Source organism: Phalaenopsis equestris, unplaced genomic scaffold (assembly GCF_001263595.1).
Source record: "Phalaenopsis equestris unplaced genomic scaffold, ASM126359v1 Scaffold234656, whole genome shotgun sequence".
NCBI classification, from domain to species: Eukaryota; Viridiplantae; Streptophyta; class Magnoliopsida; order Asparagales; family Orchidaceae; genus Phalaenopsis; species Phalaenopsis equestris.
This window is the reverse complement of record NW_018252562.1, coordinates 26,363-42,451: the sequence shown is the minus strand read 5'-3', so window position 1 is coordinate 42,451 and position 16,089 is coordinate 26,363. Positions and strand designations below refer to the sequence as shown.

At 34.9% G+C, this 16,089-nt stretch overlaps 2 protein-coding genes across 3 annotated transcripts in view; both read right to left on the bottom strand.

Annotated features, from left to right (window-relative positions):
• Positions 1-6,619, bottom strand: part of LOC110038981 (serine--glyoxylate aminotransferase) — an 8,201-nt gene extending 1,582 nt beyond the window's left edge. Inside the window, 5 exon segments of the mRNA XM_020743911.1 lie at positions 82-292; positions 458-824; positions 1,318-1,564; positions 1,566-1,603; positions 6,024-6,619. Coding sequence (XP_020599570.1) covers positions 82-292; positions 458-824; positions 1,318-1,564; positions 1,566-1,603; positions 6,024-6,228 — 1,068 coding nt within the window. The 5' untranslated portion in view covers positions 6,229-6,619.
• Positions 6,620-8,400: 1,781 nt separating this feature from the next.
• Positions 8,401-13,086, bottom strand: LOC110038983. Of its 2 annotated transcripts, none has more exons than XM_020743912.1 (4): positions 12,524-13,086; positions 11,134-11,283; positions 10,185-10,829; positions 8,401-9,961 (listed from the first exon to the last, which is right to left on the bottom strand). In XM_020743912.1, the coding sequence occupies exons 1-4, from the start codon at positions 12,848-12,850 to the stop codon at positions 8,960-8,962; spliced, it is 2,124 nt and encodes a 707-aa protein (XP_020599571.1). In that variant the 5' UTR covers positions 12,851-13,086; the 3' UTR covers positions 8,401-8,959. The 2 variants fall into 2 exon arrangements, with proteins under 2 accessions (XP_020599571.1, XP_020599572.1); XM_020743913.1 differs by lacking the exon at positions 12,524-13,086 and adding an exon at positions 12,076-12,147.
• Positions 13,087-16,089: the final 3,003 nt, after the last annotated feature.

Genomic DNA, 16,089 nt, shown 5'->3' with positions numbered 1-16,089 from the left:
TATACATATATATATATATATATATATGTATATATATTTGTGTGTGCCTGCGTGTGATAAAACACAATAAATATCACAAACCTCATTAAGGTTGCCAAGATGTCCTATCCTGAAGACCTTCCCTGCCACTTTATTCAAGCCTAATCCTAAGCTTAGGTTATATCTCTTCCATGCCCTCCGCACAATTTCAGCACTGTCAATGTAGGACGGAACAACAATAGCGGTGACTGTGTCACTATAAGACTCTTCGTTCTGGGTGCAGTTCTTCAATCCCCATGCCTCAACAGCCAGTCTGCAAAACAGACCTCAGTATGGCTTGAAATAAAACAATGATTCAGAAGATAAGCTAGAATCAACATTTCCTCCATTGCATACTGACTAATATCATAAGCACGCTCAATAATTATTAGCCATATATAGCAGTAAATTTCAAATTGGCATCATCATGATTGCTAACCTCGTTGCTTTTCCCAGGCGTTTGTGCCTTGCAATCACATTATCAAGTCCCTCCTCGAATACAAGATCTAAAGCTGCTCTAAGCCCATAAAGCAATTGGATGGAAGGAGTGTAGGGCCAATAAGTTCCTAATTTGTAAAATTTAAGGTAATCATTCCAGTCAAAGAAAACCCTAACAGATTTAGCTGTCTTTGATGCTTCTAGAGCTTTTGGACTGGCACATACAATTCCAATCCCAGTAGGTAAAGATAAAGCCTTTTGTGAACCAGTTAGAGCAACATCTATTCCCCATTCATCCATGCGGAAGTCAAGGGCGCATATAGAAGAAACTCCGTCAACAAGTAGTAATGCAGGATGGTTAAAGTCATCTGCAATATGGACATGTAATAATTGAGATACTAAGCTTATAAAATTATAAATGCTAAGGCCCACTTGGCATCAATTTTATTTTATGCATTTATTTTTATTTTTTACGCCTTTTCAAAAAAGCATTTTTGTTTTTGTTTTTTTTTAATCTATTTATTTTTTATGTTTAAAAACAAATCATCTTATTTTTAAAAACACTCAAAAACAACTTTTATGCGTTGTTTAAAAATAGTCATTGCAACCAAATATGTTTTATTTCAAATCAAAATATAAACAAAAAACAAAAAAAAAGACAAGCTACTAGATTAGATTTTACAATGAAAGTGATTCCAAACAACCCCTAAGAAATTCATGGTTGCCAGTAAAAATTAGGATTATATGAATTAAGCCGAATTTTCATTTTGCCAACATGGAAAGTGATAAAGACAAGCTATTAAATTAGATACTTAGGGTAAGTCTGTCTAAGCAAAAATTTGGATTCATTTATAAACATACCAAGCAATTTTCTCACTGTTGCCAAGTTGTTGGTTACACCAGTTGCAGTCTCATTGTGAACGATGCAAATAGCCTTTATAGTATGAGCACGGTCGCCTGATAGCTTTGACGCAAGTACATCAAGATTTGCACCTTGTCCCCATTCGCTTTCTATAACATCCACATCAAATTTGAGGCGTTGCTGCTGATCAATCCAGAGCAAGCTAAACTGTCCAATAAGAAAAGAGACTATCCTATCACCAGGTGAAAAGAGTGTTTGTTAATGCACTTTCCCATGCTCCAGTACCTGAATGCAAAAACAGCCATGCGATATAAGAATTATAAACAAGACCAACAGAAAATAACCTTCAGACTTGAAAATTTAAAAAAAAATGTTAACCAAAAAATGTGGTCAATTTAAGAACAATGATGGAAAAAAACATAAACCTGAAACAAGCTAAAAAGATCCTTCTGGCTTTATGTTTCAAAGAGCAAAGTACACTCGAGCAGTAAATCAGTGTATTCATATCCTAATATGAATCAGTAGTAACTGATTTCTTGACTAAAGCAAGTAACGCTAATATGTTAATAGAATTACATTAGAGACTTTAAAGATACCCAAGTAAAGAAAATAAAGTCTCTAAATGTACGGGTCATTGGAGATCACTATTGTTTATTTTTTTATGTTAATTTTGTTTTACTTATGTTTTCACGTGAAAAAAAACATATTTGATATTTAAAAATATATTTTATTTATTTATGTAACGGAGGCAACAGTCACCGGTAAGGCAATAGCAACACTCAATGAGAAGATGGTAATGGTGGTGGAGACAGCCAATGGATGTCACCAGTGACGATGATGATGGCTATTGATAATCACTAGTGGTAGTGACAGTGGCAGCGGTGGCGGTGGTAGTTAGGCAGTGGTGGCATTCATGTTCTATGATAGTTGTTTTAAAGAACAATCAAATACCAAAAAGTTATTTAATGTGTTTTTAGAAACAAAATGATTTGTTGTTGAAAGTTAAAGATAGAATAAGCACAAAAAACAAAAATATTTTTTAAAAACAAAAAACCCAAACAAAATAAAAAAAGAAGTGATCCATTATTCTCGAGTTACACATGCCTACTATTGTTGTCAGCTTATAGATGTGATGTTTATCCACAAGCATAAAATCAATTTTCAACCATGGCCCAACAGCTAAAAATTTGAGACTTAAATGTTGCTCCTGTTTTACAAATGAGTAAACCTGGAACTTTAAATCTTAAGGGATTTACAGGTAACACAGTGAATTCTAAAGTATTTATATATAACATTTAAATTTTTAAATTTACTTATATAACACCCTATTATCTAAATGACATAAAAAAATATGCATGAGCAGTCATGCATTATTTTAGGTAAGTTAACTTTGCTGTGGTATAATATCCCTTAGATATATAAAATACTTATTTATCCAACATAGAAAATGGTTAACACTAAGAAAATTAAATTATAATAGTAAGGAATTCTGAATTCTTAAGAAAAGATAATCATTATTAAGCAAACCTTTCCACTTTAGGGCATCCTCTCACATTGCACTCAAATGATTTGGCTACTCTACAAGGCTAATCAAGCTACAAAGATGCTTGCTAATTTTGGTTATACATAAAAGGACTGTAAAATCTTGAACGTCAGTCGTTCTAAGATTCTCAAATGTACATTTAGAAAAATGGAGTTACCTAATTTATTTTGTTTTGTATTTTATATAGTTAACACGTGATATTTCAATTAAACATCGTTGCTTCCCATAAAATTCAACTTTTTTATTATTTTTTATTTTGGCAGCTATAATTCAGTTTCCTCGTTATCTTGACTTAGATATGCAATCAGGTGTTTCCTCTAGCATTCAAGTTTTGCATTCTTTTTCAGCCCGTAAATGGATATTTTGTGGGATCCACCATGTCATAAGTTAGTGATTTTATTGATTTTGGAGTGTTGTGCTTATTGTGATCAGGTACTTTTTCTTTTACGGACTTGTAATTTGGTTTAGTGGAACTGGAGCATGGTGCAAGCTTTCCTAATTTCTAATCCAGCTCTTCTTAACATCTTATCATTGCTCATATGTATCCAATTTCTACATTTCCCTCCACTATATTATAGTGTGTTTAGCCATTAGTTTGTTAGAGTGGATATTCTCAATTGTTGAGTTTGCTGACCTTTGTTCCTACAATTTTAGTTATTTGGTTACATCATTACATTTATTAATATTGCAGCAATGATATGGTTTAGTTGGCATTTAGTTAAGACATATATCTCATTCTATGAAAATCTTTTATTTTCTCTTCATACTTTCAATTAAATGTTCCATCTTTTTTCTCTAGAGCTGGTCTCGATTCTAGTTGGCTGGTTTTGGTGGTCTCATATTTAGTTGCATTATTCCAATTATAGCCATACGTTTCCATATGTACATGCTTGATGTGGTATGCCTTTGGCAAGTGGTTAATCTTCCAATATTGGCTACTTGGACCTTGGCTTTGTGGCAATCTGGTTATTTTGAATAATGAATATCGATGTGCGGTCTGTTTTTGAAACGGCATAGGGTCATCTTTCATCCCCTCTTTGTTACAGTTTAAAGAAGATAGGCGACAAAATGAGACAAAAAATGTTTACAATATTATTCATTATGATTAAAATTTGTTCATGCATTTTTTTTAAATGTTCTATATCTATAATTCTTTAGTCAAATGCCACTGTTTTTTGTTTAATATGTAATTTACCTTATCAAAACTATGCCAGAGCGCCTGGATAGAGTGCCACTCTAGGAAAAGTTCTATGAGAGAAAATGGAAGGAGTTGGTTTCAACGCTCAGAATTCGCTCAATAATTTTTGGCTGGATTAATAATTATGATACTCCTTGTCCCTTAAGGATATTAGAGTTCATGATAATTTTTCTCTTTTTTGGCTTCATTTATGATAAATATCTGCAACAACATTATAAATTTTGTGGAATTACATGTGATTTGATCCATAACGGTTAGAATCAATAGCATTTATGGATGTATGGTGTGTGCGTGCGTGTGCGTGTGCGTGTGCGTGTGCGTTTGCGTGTGTCCCTATATTTGAAGATTATTTTTGGTATAATTTATCAAAGGTTCATTAGTGAAAAAAGTGTGTTTTAATTATTTTAGAGGTCAAAAAGGGTGTGAGGAACAAGCTCAAAGCAATAAAGCTCATGACATGCATTTAAGAAAAAAAAAAAGATAATGATTTATTTTTTATCACAATTAATTACTTGCTTAACTTTAAATTAAATATGACTAAAACATAAAATAAATTAGCCAAACAAATAAAAAATAAATCATGGTCAACTCAATGATTTTAGATGAGATTTCATTATTATTTATCTATTTATGTGAAAAACTATATACAAAGATATTATTTTCAGATGCATGAACTACATGTAAGATTATAAATCTTTACGATCTTGCACTTAATTAAATTATATATATATACATATATATATGTATATATATATATCGATGTGTGTGTGTGTGTGTGTGTAAATTAAATGTCCCTCTAAATATATATATATATTATTTGAGTATGAACATAGAAAAAAATTCAATTTGAGTTATTAGACAATATTCTTCCATTATAAGATATGCCTGAATTAGCTTAAACTCAACACAAAATCTATCATTTTCCGAGAAGTTCGATGCAGATAAATATTATGACTTCATGTTTAGGTAGGCTGTATCAAGTTCAGCTCATTATCACCTCTACATGCACATTAATAACAATAGTTTTGAGGTGCTATTATTGGATCGAATTTAAGAGCACAACTTAAAAAAATATCAGATAAAGATTTGATTTTGGAACAATGAATAGCTCATTATGTTTTTGCAAAATAAATTTTCAGGCCCTTCAAATTTTTAGAATTGCTTCCTCGCCTCAAGATATTTTTCCTAACACCCTTTTTTATCTGTCCATTAAGACACTTTAATTCGTGAGCCATGTTTATTACTTTGTTCATGCCTATTCACAACTTTGTGTTGACCATATGTATTCACATTAAGGGGAAATTTATCTGCAAAAAGGATTTAACACTAGTAAATCCATAAATCCATAAATCCACCCATCCCTTGGATTTAGCAAATCAATATCAGGCCGAATCGAAGGCAAAATTTTATTTACTAAAACTGAAAAATTCATGAATTTATAGAGCTCCAACATTTTGCCATTTTACTGGATTTAATAAATCCAATGAGAAATCTTATTAAAAGCCTCTATCAAACAACCCCTAAGCCTTAATACTTTTTTTTTCCCAGCACATTCGGAGTTCAGATTTCCATAGAATTTTCTTATTGGAACTATGGACTTTATTATACTCTTCCTATAGTCTATGATGCTATTTGCCCCAAAAAATTTTGTTTGTTGGCCAAACTAAGAGTATGTAATGAGGCTTCTGTCAAACATGTCAAAGAAGGTGAAGCTTAAATCCACTTCCATGTGAGGAGGATGGTTCAGTATAAAATGTTTACCAAGCAATACCTCATATTTTACAAGAACTACGGCTAGGCTTTATGCTGTCCCAATTAACAACTAGGTCAAAATTACTAACCAATAGTAAAAAAGAACTACTCATCCGGCACCCAACCTATACTGCAATAGCAAAATATTAACCATAAAAAAAGGTAAATAAAAGAATAAAAACAAATAAATTGATGAAAAAACAGAGAGATACCTGTGGTGGGAATCAGAAAAGGGGTTCCGCTCGTCGTCTTGAATATCTTCTTAACATCCTCAAGTAGAGTCTTCGTCAACGCCGGCACAGCCGGAGAGCGGTAGTCCTCATTATTACGGTTCATTGCTCGGATGACCGGCTCCGGGATGTTCACCGGTCCCGGCACGAACAAATGATGCCTCCCCGGACCATAAAAATAATCCATCTTCCTCCTCAAAGAGCAATTGAGCTCAATAGAGCGCCGAACTGAATGTTCGCAACTTTATGAAGCAAGCAAAAGATGAAAAGAAATAGAAGAAGACACAAGAGAAGTACCTCCGGACTTCTATGTATTGCCTTTTTAAGCAGAGGGAAAGAAAGGTTAGGTGGTGAAATATAAGGAGAGACATGGGGACAGAAGCGGGCTTCATTAAAATCCAGAGTGGAGGATAAGAGGGGCTCGGCGGGAGGAATCGTGAGGTGGAGATGGAATTTATAAGAAGACACAATTGACAAGATATGATTTTGATCGGGATTAGGAAGGTAGGGAGGGAAGAAGCTCAGTGCAGCTTTCTATCACTCCCACCCCATATTTTTGTTTTTCCTCCGATAAAGGTTTTTATTTTGCTCGCGGGGGATAAGCGAACGATGACCACTAATTAAGTTTGAGAAAAAAATTTGGATCCGTTAAATCAAAGACTTTTTTTGCATCATTTTTGACGTCAATTATATAAAAATATATTGGAAATTTTACATACATACCATACAATTATTTATTATTTATATATTATGCCCCCAGGCTGCTCTCATTTATGTTTGTACCAACTATTCTATATGCTGGTTCGTTGTGGTGTTTTAGATATCTTTCTCGCAGGTTACTAGGCTCGCGATACGGATTTTTGGGCCACCTTTCTTGTGCAGATCTTTTCAGGTTGCACTTACCTGGATTACCAGAATCCTTTTGCTTGGGATCTTACTCATCTAATGTCTGTTGGAAGCTCTCATATTATCCTTTTGTTGTTCGAGATCACTGAGTTTTTGTCCTTTGTCTACACGTTGTTTTGGGTATACTTTTCTTTGGTATACTATTTTGAGTAGCATGTATTTTGGGATATACTATACCATTTTGTTTCCCTTTGCGTGGAGTTGTATTGTGGAATGGGGAACCCCTAAGACTTTAATATATAATATATTTTTTGCTTTTAGATGAGGATCCACTTTCCCTCCCTTATTTTGTAACATCTTTCTATATTAACGCGTAAGGAGCCACGAGCTGCTCTTTTAATTTAATGTTTTTTTTGCCTTGGTCTGTTGGTTAAGGGTTCGATCCCAACGTGACGCAAGGGCTCTAGAATTTTAGGCACACGGCACGAGCTCTCATCAAGGGTCCAAAAAACGCATGGAAAACCAATATTTAGACCTCTCTCAAATATTGATTTCTTTTTAAAAAATCCAATGAGTGTTTAATCTCAATTAAAAAAATGAAATCTAGTCTTTCATGAATTTGTAATCCAGTGACTGTTTAATCTCACTTTCAAAAAAGATCAAATTTCATTTTTGAAAGTGAGTATATATATATATATATATCAACTTCGTGAATTTGTAATCCAGTGAGTGTAAAATCTCACTTTCAAAAATGAAATTTCATCTTTTTTCAATTTTTTTCAATTTTGATATATATATATATATATATACATATATCAATTTCATTAATTTGTAATCCAGTGACTGTTTAAACTCACTTTCAAAAATGAAATTTCATTTTTTTTCAATTTTTATAGTGAAATTGGTTAGCATGAATCGGAATGCATTTTGCTTGAAGGATAGATAATTGGAGTGCAAATGAAAGGAGGCCACCTCCACACATGAAAGCGCAGGCCGCGCGGCCTCCTCTAAGCGTCAGGTTCTATAGGACTAGAATTTTATAAAATTTTGCAAGTTATAAACTTGGCTAAAAATTGACCAAATCAGAAGAATAATTTGCTGCAAAATCAAGGAAATAAAAAAAATCGAAAATTATTCTTCCAGCACTTAAAGCTATCCACAATTGGAAATATTTATCAAAATCGAGCTCAATTCATTAAATATAGCACTCACGTTGAAATCAACCAACACGATACTGTTTCAGTACATGGCCTTGTGAATTCGGGCCAAATCCATCAATGTACTTGGAGTTGTCAGCAGAAAGTGCATGGAAAGTTATTCATTCACATAGATACGAGTGGAGGTAACAAACAGCAAAAAAGTCTGAACAATGTATGAAGATAAGCCAACCAAAAAATATAAAGTAGATTATGTATTCAAATGATAATAAACTGCGTGAAAGCTAAAAAACAAACAAAGAGATCAGTAATTATTCTGAGAAACTATTTACGCTAGAGGGTACACAGCAGCCACTCCTAACATGAATCCGGGCCGAAAGAGGGCTCATATTAGTCAATATCAAAATATCAAAACAAATATGAACCACACTGCTCAGAAGTTTACATTTCATTACATCAGCTTGCGCTATAAGCATCCTGCGGTAATACATCCAACCACAAATCACCACAAGAAAAAAAACTGGTTTTCAGAGAAATAAAATGGAGACCAAACAAATGGTTTTATATAAACTTTGACGAAATCCAAAGAATAGATTAGAGAGTGATCAAAATCAGTCATTAGTCTTCTATCAGAGAGCTGATTAAATGAGAGCATACTGAACAAAACTAACGACAATCTTGACTACAAAATCAAAGCAGAAGGGAGAGTTGCAGCTAGAAAAAAATAAATAAATAAATAAGAGTTCCAGTTAGCATCAGGTAAGTTGGAATCTATGATATGGGCTGCCCGCTTTAGCTTATACCCATCCAGTCCCATGTTAAGAAGCTGCTGCATCTCTCACCTTAGTCATATCAGTTAGGACTTCATCAATGTAAAGAAAAGCTAAAAAGAGACCTTCATCACGAAATAATTCGTCACGCAGCGGGTGATGGATATGCAGGCCAAGAGAACAATGAGGACTGTGGTGGTGGAAAACCAACAAAGCTGGATAGATCTTTTGATGCCTCTGTGTAGTGGAACTCAATCTGAAGGCGTTGGTGAAGCGGAGTAGAGATCATTAGCCCCTTCTTTGTATCGGCCTGGAGCTCCCGGATAGGAATTGCAGCCAGGAAGCTCTTTATGTATTCCTTGCAAGATTCCTTTCCACTGCAAACAAGCTCCTCCTCAAGTGTGTCACATTCGATTTGTTCTCCACAAGAACCCCCCTCCTTCCCATTTGCACCGCTTTCGTTCCTGCTTGCTAATTTAAGGATAGTGGTGCTCATATCAAACTTTAGTATGTAAGCCTTATCACAGCCCTCATAGAGTCTCTCTCCAAGCGTGTCAATGATGTAATAGGCATCCTGCTCAATCTTAAGGACAAAGAAGTGATCATTCCAACTGACAATGAATACGCAATCATGTCCAGCCTGACTGATCTCTTCCCAAATGCTGTCAAAGGACATGGCTCCATGCAGGAACTCAAAGCCACTGTTATCCTCACAGCCTTCTGGGTGAAAAAATCCAATGAATGACTTGCCAGGTACAACATATAAGGGGTTGATCTTTGCCTGGAGAACCGTCTCAAGGTCAAAATGGTAGTCAGGGAATCGTTCTCTATATGTCTGGTTTTCACATAAGTTTCTCCATTGAAGGGAGCCTTCACGAATGAGGCTGTCTAACTGAGACTTTATGGGCATCATGTCCTGATTAGAGTGGAACCAGTCAGCTATAACAGCAACTAAAGCTGTGCATGCATTCTCACCAGCAGCTCTTTCACTCCTCTGGTCAATGGAAGCGAAAAAGACCTGAGTGTAGAGCTTCATTTGTCCACAACGGCTAATGATCTCTTTAGACTCCCAACAGCCAACAGAAAAATTGTCATCTCCAAATTCTGATAGCAATGAATGATTAGCAGACTCATCATCACCAGACTTCTGCACCAGGGAAAAATAAAACTAGCAATCCTTTAGTTGCCAGACAGGAAAAGAAAAAAGAATTTAAGGTGCATGAATTGTTTAGTTTTCAACAAAATAGACAATGGATATTTTAACTAATCTAGCAAAGTCATCCTTTAGTTGGCAGCCAAGAGAAATGATTTTGTTCAAACCAAAGTAAAAGGAGGTGTAATTTTTCATTTGAGATAAAAAGTAATGATACCTTTCCTGAGAAAGATTCATCAGATGAGGTAAGCAGACGACGGTCATAGTCAATGTCATCCCCTCCCTCTTCTCCATAAGCTTTCTTCAACAAAGGTTCACCTCTTGCCTTAGATCTTAAATAATATTTCCTCTTTTTCCAGAGAAAAAAGCTTCTTCTGGGAGATTTCTCAGTAATGGATGGCATAGACTCCTCAAAATGTGAACAATCAACATCATATCTTTTGTGACTGTAATAAATTAAATCTTCATCGTTCTCATTCATATTTATATCATTGTAATTATTAACACCAAACATATTTGCGGTTGCCAATGTACCATAACAGAACGATTTTCGAGTAATAGCATCATCGTTGCAACATTCAAGTTCTTCGCTAGCTTCATCATGTACCGGAGAATCAGTACTACATGTGTGAGCATAGTAACTATCTTCGGTCCTAACAGACGACTGCCCATCGCTACCTTCATCACTGCGGAGTCTCTTTCTGAGCTTCCTAACAGGCATAAACTCTCTAAATACTCTTCTAAATCCAGCTTTAAGAGAAGAAAGGTCATCTTTATCTACAAGGGAAGTTGGAGATGCTGTGGCCTTCACTGTCTCTTGTTGAAGCGGGTAAGTCCTCAACTCTAGCAATTTCAAAGACAACTGCAGCACAACAAAAATAAAAGATAAAAAAAAAATGTTCAACGTTAAAAAGGTCAACGCACTTGAACCTATTTATATTGAGTGGATTAGCAATGCAAAAGAATTAAAATATTAAGCATATAAATGACTTTATGGCAATCAGGTAATTTAATATAGATCAAATCAGAACAAAATTGAAAACAAATTACCTATAGAATGCTTCCTTTGCTATTAGCCGAGCAACATTTGGACATATTAGCAATATTTATCATAGTTTTTGAAGTAATTAACTGCACATTTTTATAAAAGAATCACTCTACCATACATGAATTATCGGGGAAGGCTCAGCACTAAAGCATGGCAGCAATGGAAGATTTAGCACAAACTCTTCCCCAAGGGCAGAAGCATATTCAGCAAGATTCAATGAAGTTGTTCTGACCACAGGCGTCTTGTTCTTAGTACCCGCATTCGGACCCTAAAGAATCAAAGCAATTTGTTGGAATTTAATTTAGAGACGTCCATATACCAGAGTGGCACAAAAATAATCGTCAAAACAAAATAATGGTCGGTAAAGGATGTTAAAATGAATGATCTTCACAGATTTAAATGCTCCACAGAAACAGCAAATTATGTAATATTTATATCAAGGAATACCAGACTATGAAGATTTTGAGCGAGGAACCAAAGTTGAAAGCACCAAATAACACAAATTTTCATGTTATCTATTAAAAGTTATTCATCAAGTAAAAAACAGATGTTGTATAACATTTCCCTGTTGAAAATTAGAAATGTTTCAAATAGTAGAAATTGTTCTAGGTACTTGTAAGAATGGACCAAAGCAATCAAAAAAATTGTTCTAGGTACTTCTATGCTTTGGGATGGACCATTTGAAAAGAAAACAAACCATTGCAATTCATTAATAGTGGAGTCATGCTGGTTTTTCTATTTTTATATATAATTACGATTGAATTATATCCCACAACATGTTCGTCATAAAAAAAGATATCTAGTAAAATTTTCTGATAAAATATTTTCTGCATATGCAAAAGAAAAATTGCAAAATTTTAAAGTAATAGGTAAGTATAACACAAGCTTTGAAACATTTGTTACTACTCATGCAATTAAATGTGGAACTTCACAAAGTTTATGATCATCAAACGGCACGAGGTTGAAACAGGAATCGCAGGTATCGACGCATAAATTAAAAAAAAAAAAACAATGCGAAAAAGAACAAAACAAAAGACAAATCTAATAACAAGAAGCCCACATGAGAGCGAAGTGGAGACATGGAGAGGCCACAAGTTCCAATTATCGTGAAAAATCCATCACCGCAAAATAAAATCGATTGCTCCACTTCCCACCTCGCATGGATTCTAAAAAGATCAGATGGGGGAAAAAAATAACGTCACAACAGCAGCGCATAGAATGACCATTCGAGAAATGATCTTCCAAGAACAAGCAGAGATTTTCTAGAAAGGGAAACAAAATTACAGAGAAGGAAAACACGAACCATCCCATCTATCATCCAAACCCTAAAAGAGTCGCCACACATTCAAAAATCTAAATTCAAATGGACAAAAATCAACGGCAGAACCCAAACAAAAACCAGAAAGTCATAAAAAGTGAAACATAAACAAACAAATGAAAACGAAAAAATAAATAAATAAAAAAGAGGATTAAAAGTTCTGGAATTGCATTGGAGTGATAAAACTCACAACGAAGAGGGCGATCTCGATCTCCCACGGATTGAAACTGTTCTCCCTGTGAGCCGTGAGCACAACTACATTCTCAAACTCCTCGTTCCACTCCACCATCCCTCTGTCACCATTAAACACGCATTCCCTCGTGCAGTTCCTCTTCACCGACCTCAGTGAACGCAGTGCCCTCGTCTTCCCATTCCATCTCACCTCCACTTTCATCCTTGTCTCCTCCCACGATTCTTTACCCACCGGGAACCCCTCAATTCCCCTCACAATAAGCCTCACAGCCAGCTTCTTCGACGAACCCGTCGGCCATGGCCACCGCACCAATCTGGTCACCATTTTAGCCCTATATCGTGTTTTTCCTACCCTAAAAACCCTACGAAACCCTAATGCATTCCCTTTGGGGCTTCACCAGGCACCTCTCCGGTGCCGGACAAAGCCGGTGTGGGTCAATCGCCAGTGAGATCTCAAAGGAAGATCGACAAATTAATGTACGAGGAAACTAGAGATATCGAAGGATTATTATATGAATTTATAGATGGAAAATTCCAAGAGAAAAGTAGAGAGAGGAGACTGGTAACCTTGGAAAGCTAGGTCTGATGTTCTCATCCTCTTCCAACGCTCCCCAGTTTTTATCTCATGCCGGAAGGGTTAAATTTGGGATAGATATTTTTGTCAAAACTCCTTAATACAGCCTGGTTAAAATATATATTTTTTTAATTTATTTTTAAATTTAAGTAGATTAAATACTGACCGCCAGAAACTTCTTATTTATAAAATAATTACTTTTATTCATCCATTTTTCAAAATTTCATTCAAATGATTCATATTTTTCATTTTGATGGTGGCACGCATAAATATATTAATTTAGGAGTTAAGAAAAATTTTGAGTAATTAACCTGAAATTATCAATATTTTGAATGATTTCCAAGTAATTTTCTCATATTATAATTATTATAATTGGGAAATGATTTATTATTATTTAATTTCTGATAAAAAATTTACATACCAGGACTTCTGCCATATTTATTTAATTCTATATTATGTCTACGTCATTTTCTTATTTTGAATTGTGGAATATACTCGTATAACTAATATATTTAAATTAAATAATTGACATTAATTTAAAGTTTGAAATTTTACTTTCATGATGCATGATATTATATATATATATATATATATATATATATATATATATAGATGAGTCCAACTCGAAGATCAACCAAGCAATCAGAGGGATAAAAGGAAGATAGGTTGATCCAAATCTGAACCAATCACATTAAAACAAGATAGATAAGCATTCAAGCCAATCACTACAAGAAAGCCAACAAAATGTAACAATATATCTTTCCATATATCTCACACATGGAAAGACACGGTTCCTTATTATCACCTGTTATCTCACGGACGCCCTCGAGGCTCCTCTTCAGGGATCATGAATTGACAATACAATAAAGTTTTAAAGTCATCCCACAGGCTCCTCTCATTGAGTAACGAGCTACTTATCGGTTTATGGTGATTCACCCACAACCCAATAGTCTAGTCTTATTTCGTCGACAGGAGCTCCTCATCAAAGGATTGAGGCTGACGACTTGACTAGATCAACTGATCAACAAAGCCTAGCCAATCAAATCAAACAAGTGGACCTGAAGTCAATCAAGCTCAACTGACCAACACCATCAACTTAGCCTAGCCGACCGAATCAACCTTACCAAGCTGACGACAAATAAGCTAGCCAACCGAGCCACAGAGTAATCAAGTGTTGACCTCAGTTTTGCAAGAAGCCTATCTTTCTGTAGAATTTAGGGTTTAGCCTCAGGGGGTTAGTAGTTTTTTTCTAGAGAATTACTGATTTAACCATTGCCAAATTTGGATTTAAAACTTCTCTTTAACTCCTTAATAGTATTATGCATTTGACCTTGAATTTTTAATCCTTTGTTAAGTTGTTTAAGGTCAAGTCATTGAAGGTTGAGTTGAGTTCTTATAGGCATGAAATAACAAGCAACCCTTTGACCATAGAGACTTAGATCTCTTAGTCTTTCCTTTGGATACTTCACACGCTCTTTTCATAACTTTTTAGACAACTCTTTCTTTAGTTTATAGAGAACATATTGGGACAAGAAGTTCACCTTAAGCTAAGAAAGAGAATATCTTTTAATAAAAGAGAGATGAATAACAACATAAAATCACAAAATAAAATGAATTCATTAAAACAGTGGTAAAGCCGATACGACATGTAGCTCTAACAAGGCAATGAAAACTTATTGAGTCAAGAACATCAAAGAGGGTTGTCGGCGCTATTTTTGGTTGGAAGAGTTGCCCGTAAGAAGCTGTCGGTCACTGGAATTGAAATCCCGTCGCCCGCTTCGGAAGGACGTTTTAATTTACATATATATTTAGTTTTAGAAAAATATGAAATCAAACTGAAAGAGCGATGTACCTCAAATCCTGTATCAATCCCGAAGGATAAACACAAGACTTGAGGATGAGACTCATCAACATAAACTAAGAAATATTTGACGTCCAATTGGTCTGCAAAACAGTGTTATTCATGGAAAATTTACCCTATTTAATATATAAGATTAAATAGGATTTATATTAACTAGGTTCGGAAAAAGCTTCCTATAAGGGCAAGCCCTTATAGTTAATTACATCCTAAATGACCAAAGTCACTTAAGAAAACTCTTGATAAAAATCAGGAAATATTATCTTCAAGGATTTCAAAAGGATAGGACTTTTCAATGAAATCGGATAAAGAGGTGTGAAATGGGATTGGTTCAAAGTTGTAGTAGTTTGTTTTTGAAATCCAAAGGAGAAAGAACAAGGAGATGTCATAGATCCAGAGGAAAACCTCGGTGACTTCCCAGTCTATCCTATGGTTTGGCTTCACTTTTGAGGAGAAATATTTAGGTGTTTCATCCTGCCAATTTTATTAATTTAGGGCTTACATTTGTGTGAAACGATCACACAAATAGCCTGAATGATGTCAGGATTTAAGTCGTGACGAACGACAACCTCAGCATTCAAAGACTAGTTAGGGCTTATATTGTACAACAAAGTTGTACAAAAGCCTAAACATAAAGTGAAGATTTATGTTGCATAAGCAAAAAACTCAAAATCATGTGGTTTGGTTGTTTAATTCTAAGGAAGGAAGTTGGTTTAGCTGGGGAAGACAGGTTTTACTGTTGAAGATAGTCGTGCTGCCCACCATCCTAGCTCCAAGATCGTTGCTTTGACGAGTTTATCTTTTATAGGGTGTCCAACTAGGATGTCAAATCAGGTGACCCTATGCTTGTAGTTCTTTAAATTTTATGCGGGTTGCTAAAGTTTATTAGAGCGACACCGGTTAGGATCCTACGGTTCCCTCGTTCCAGCATCAATATTTTCTATTGGATTCACTTAGTCCAAATGAACTTACTAAACCCAACTTAATGAGTTCCATAATTTCATTTAAACCGTAGGAAGCCTTGTTAGCAACTGTAGGTTACCTCCTCCGAGGAATTCCCGATCATCCAATACAGACGTCTTAATTTAGTTGAAGTTTTGGTTTTTGTGTGATGTTTGTGATTAAATTTTGA

Bases quoted from the DNA above. Each gene is read 5' to 3' on its own strand.
- LOC110038983 (XM_020743912.1), bottom strand. From the start codon at position 12,850: ATGGTGACCAGATTGGTGCGGTGGCCATGGCCGACGGGTTCGTCGAAG. The intron at 10,830-11,133 runs GTATGGTAGAGT...GTTGTGCTGCAG, and splicing joins AGCCTTCCCCGATAATTCAT to TTGTCTTTGAAATTGCTAGA. The intron at 9,962-10,184 runs GTATCATTACTT...TCCCTGGTGCAG, and splicing joins ATGAATCTTTCTCAGGAAAG to AAGTCTGGTGATGATGAGTC.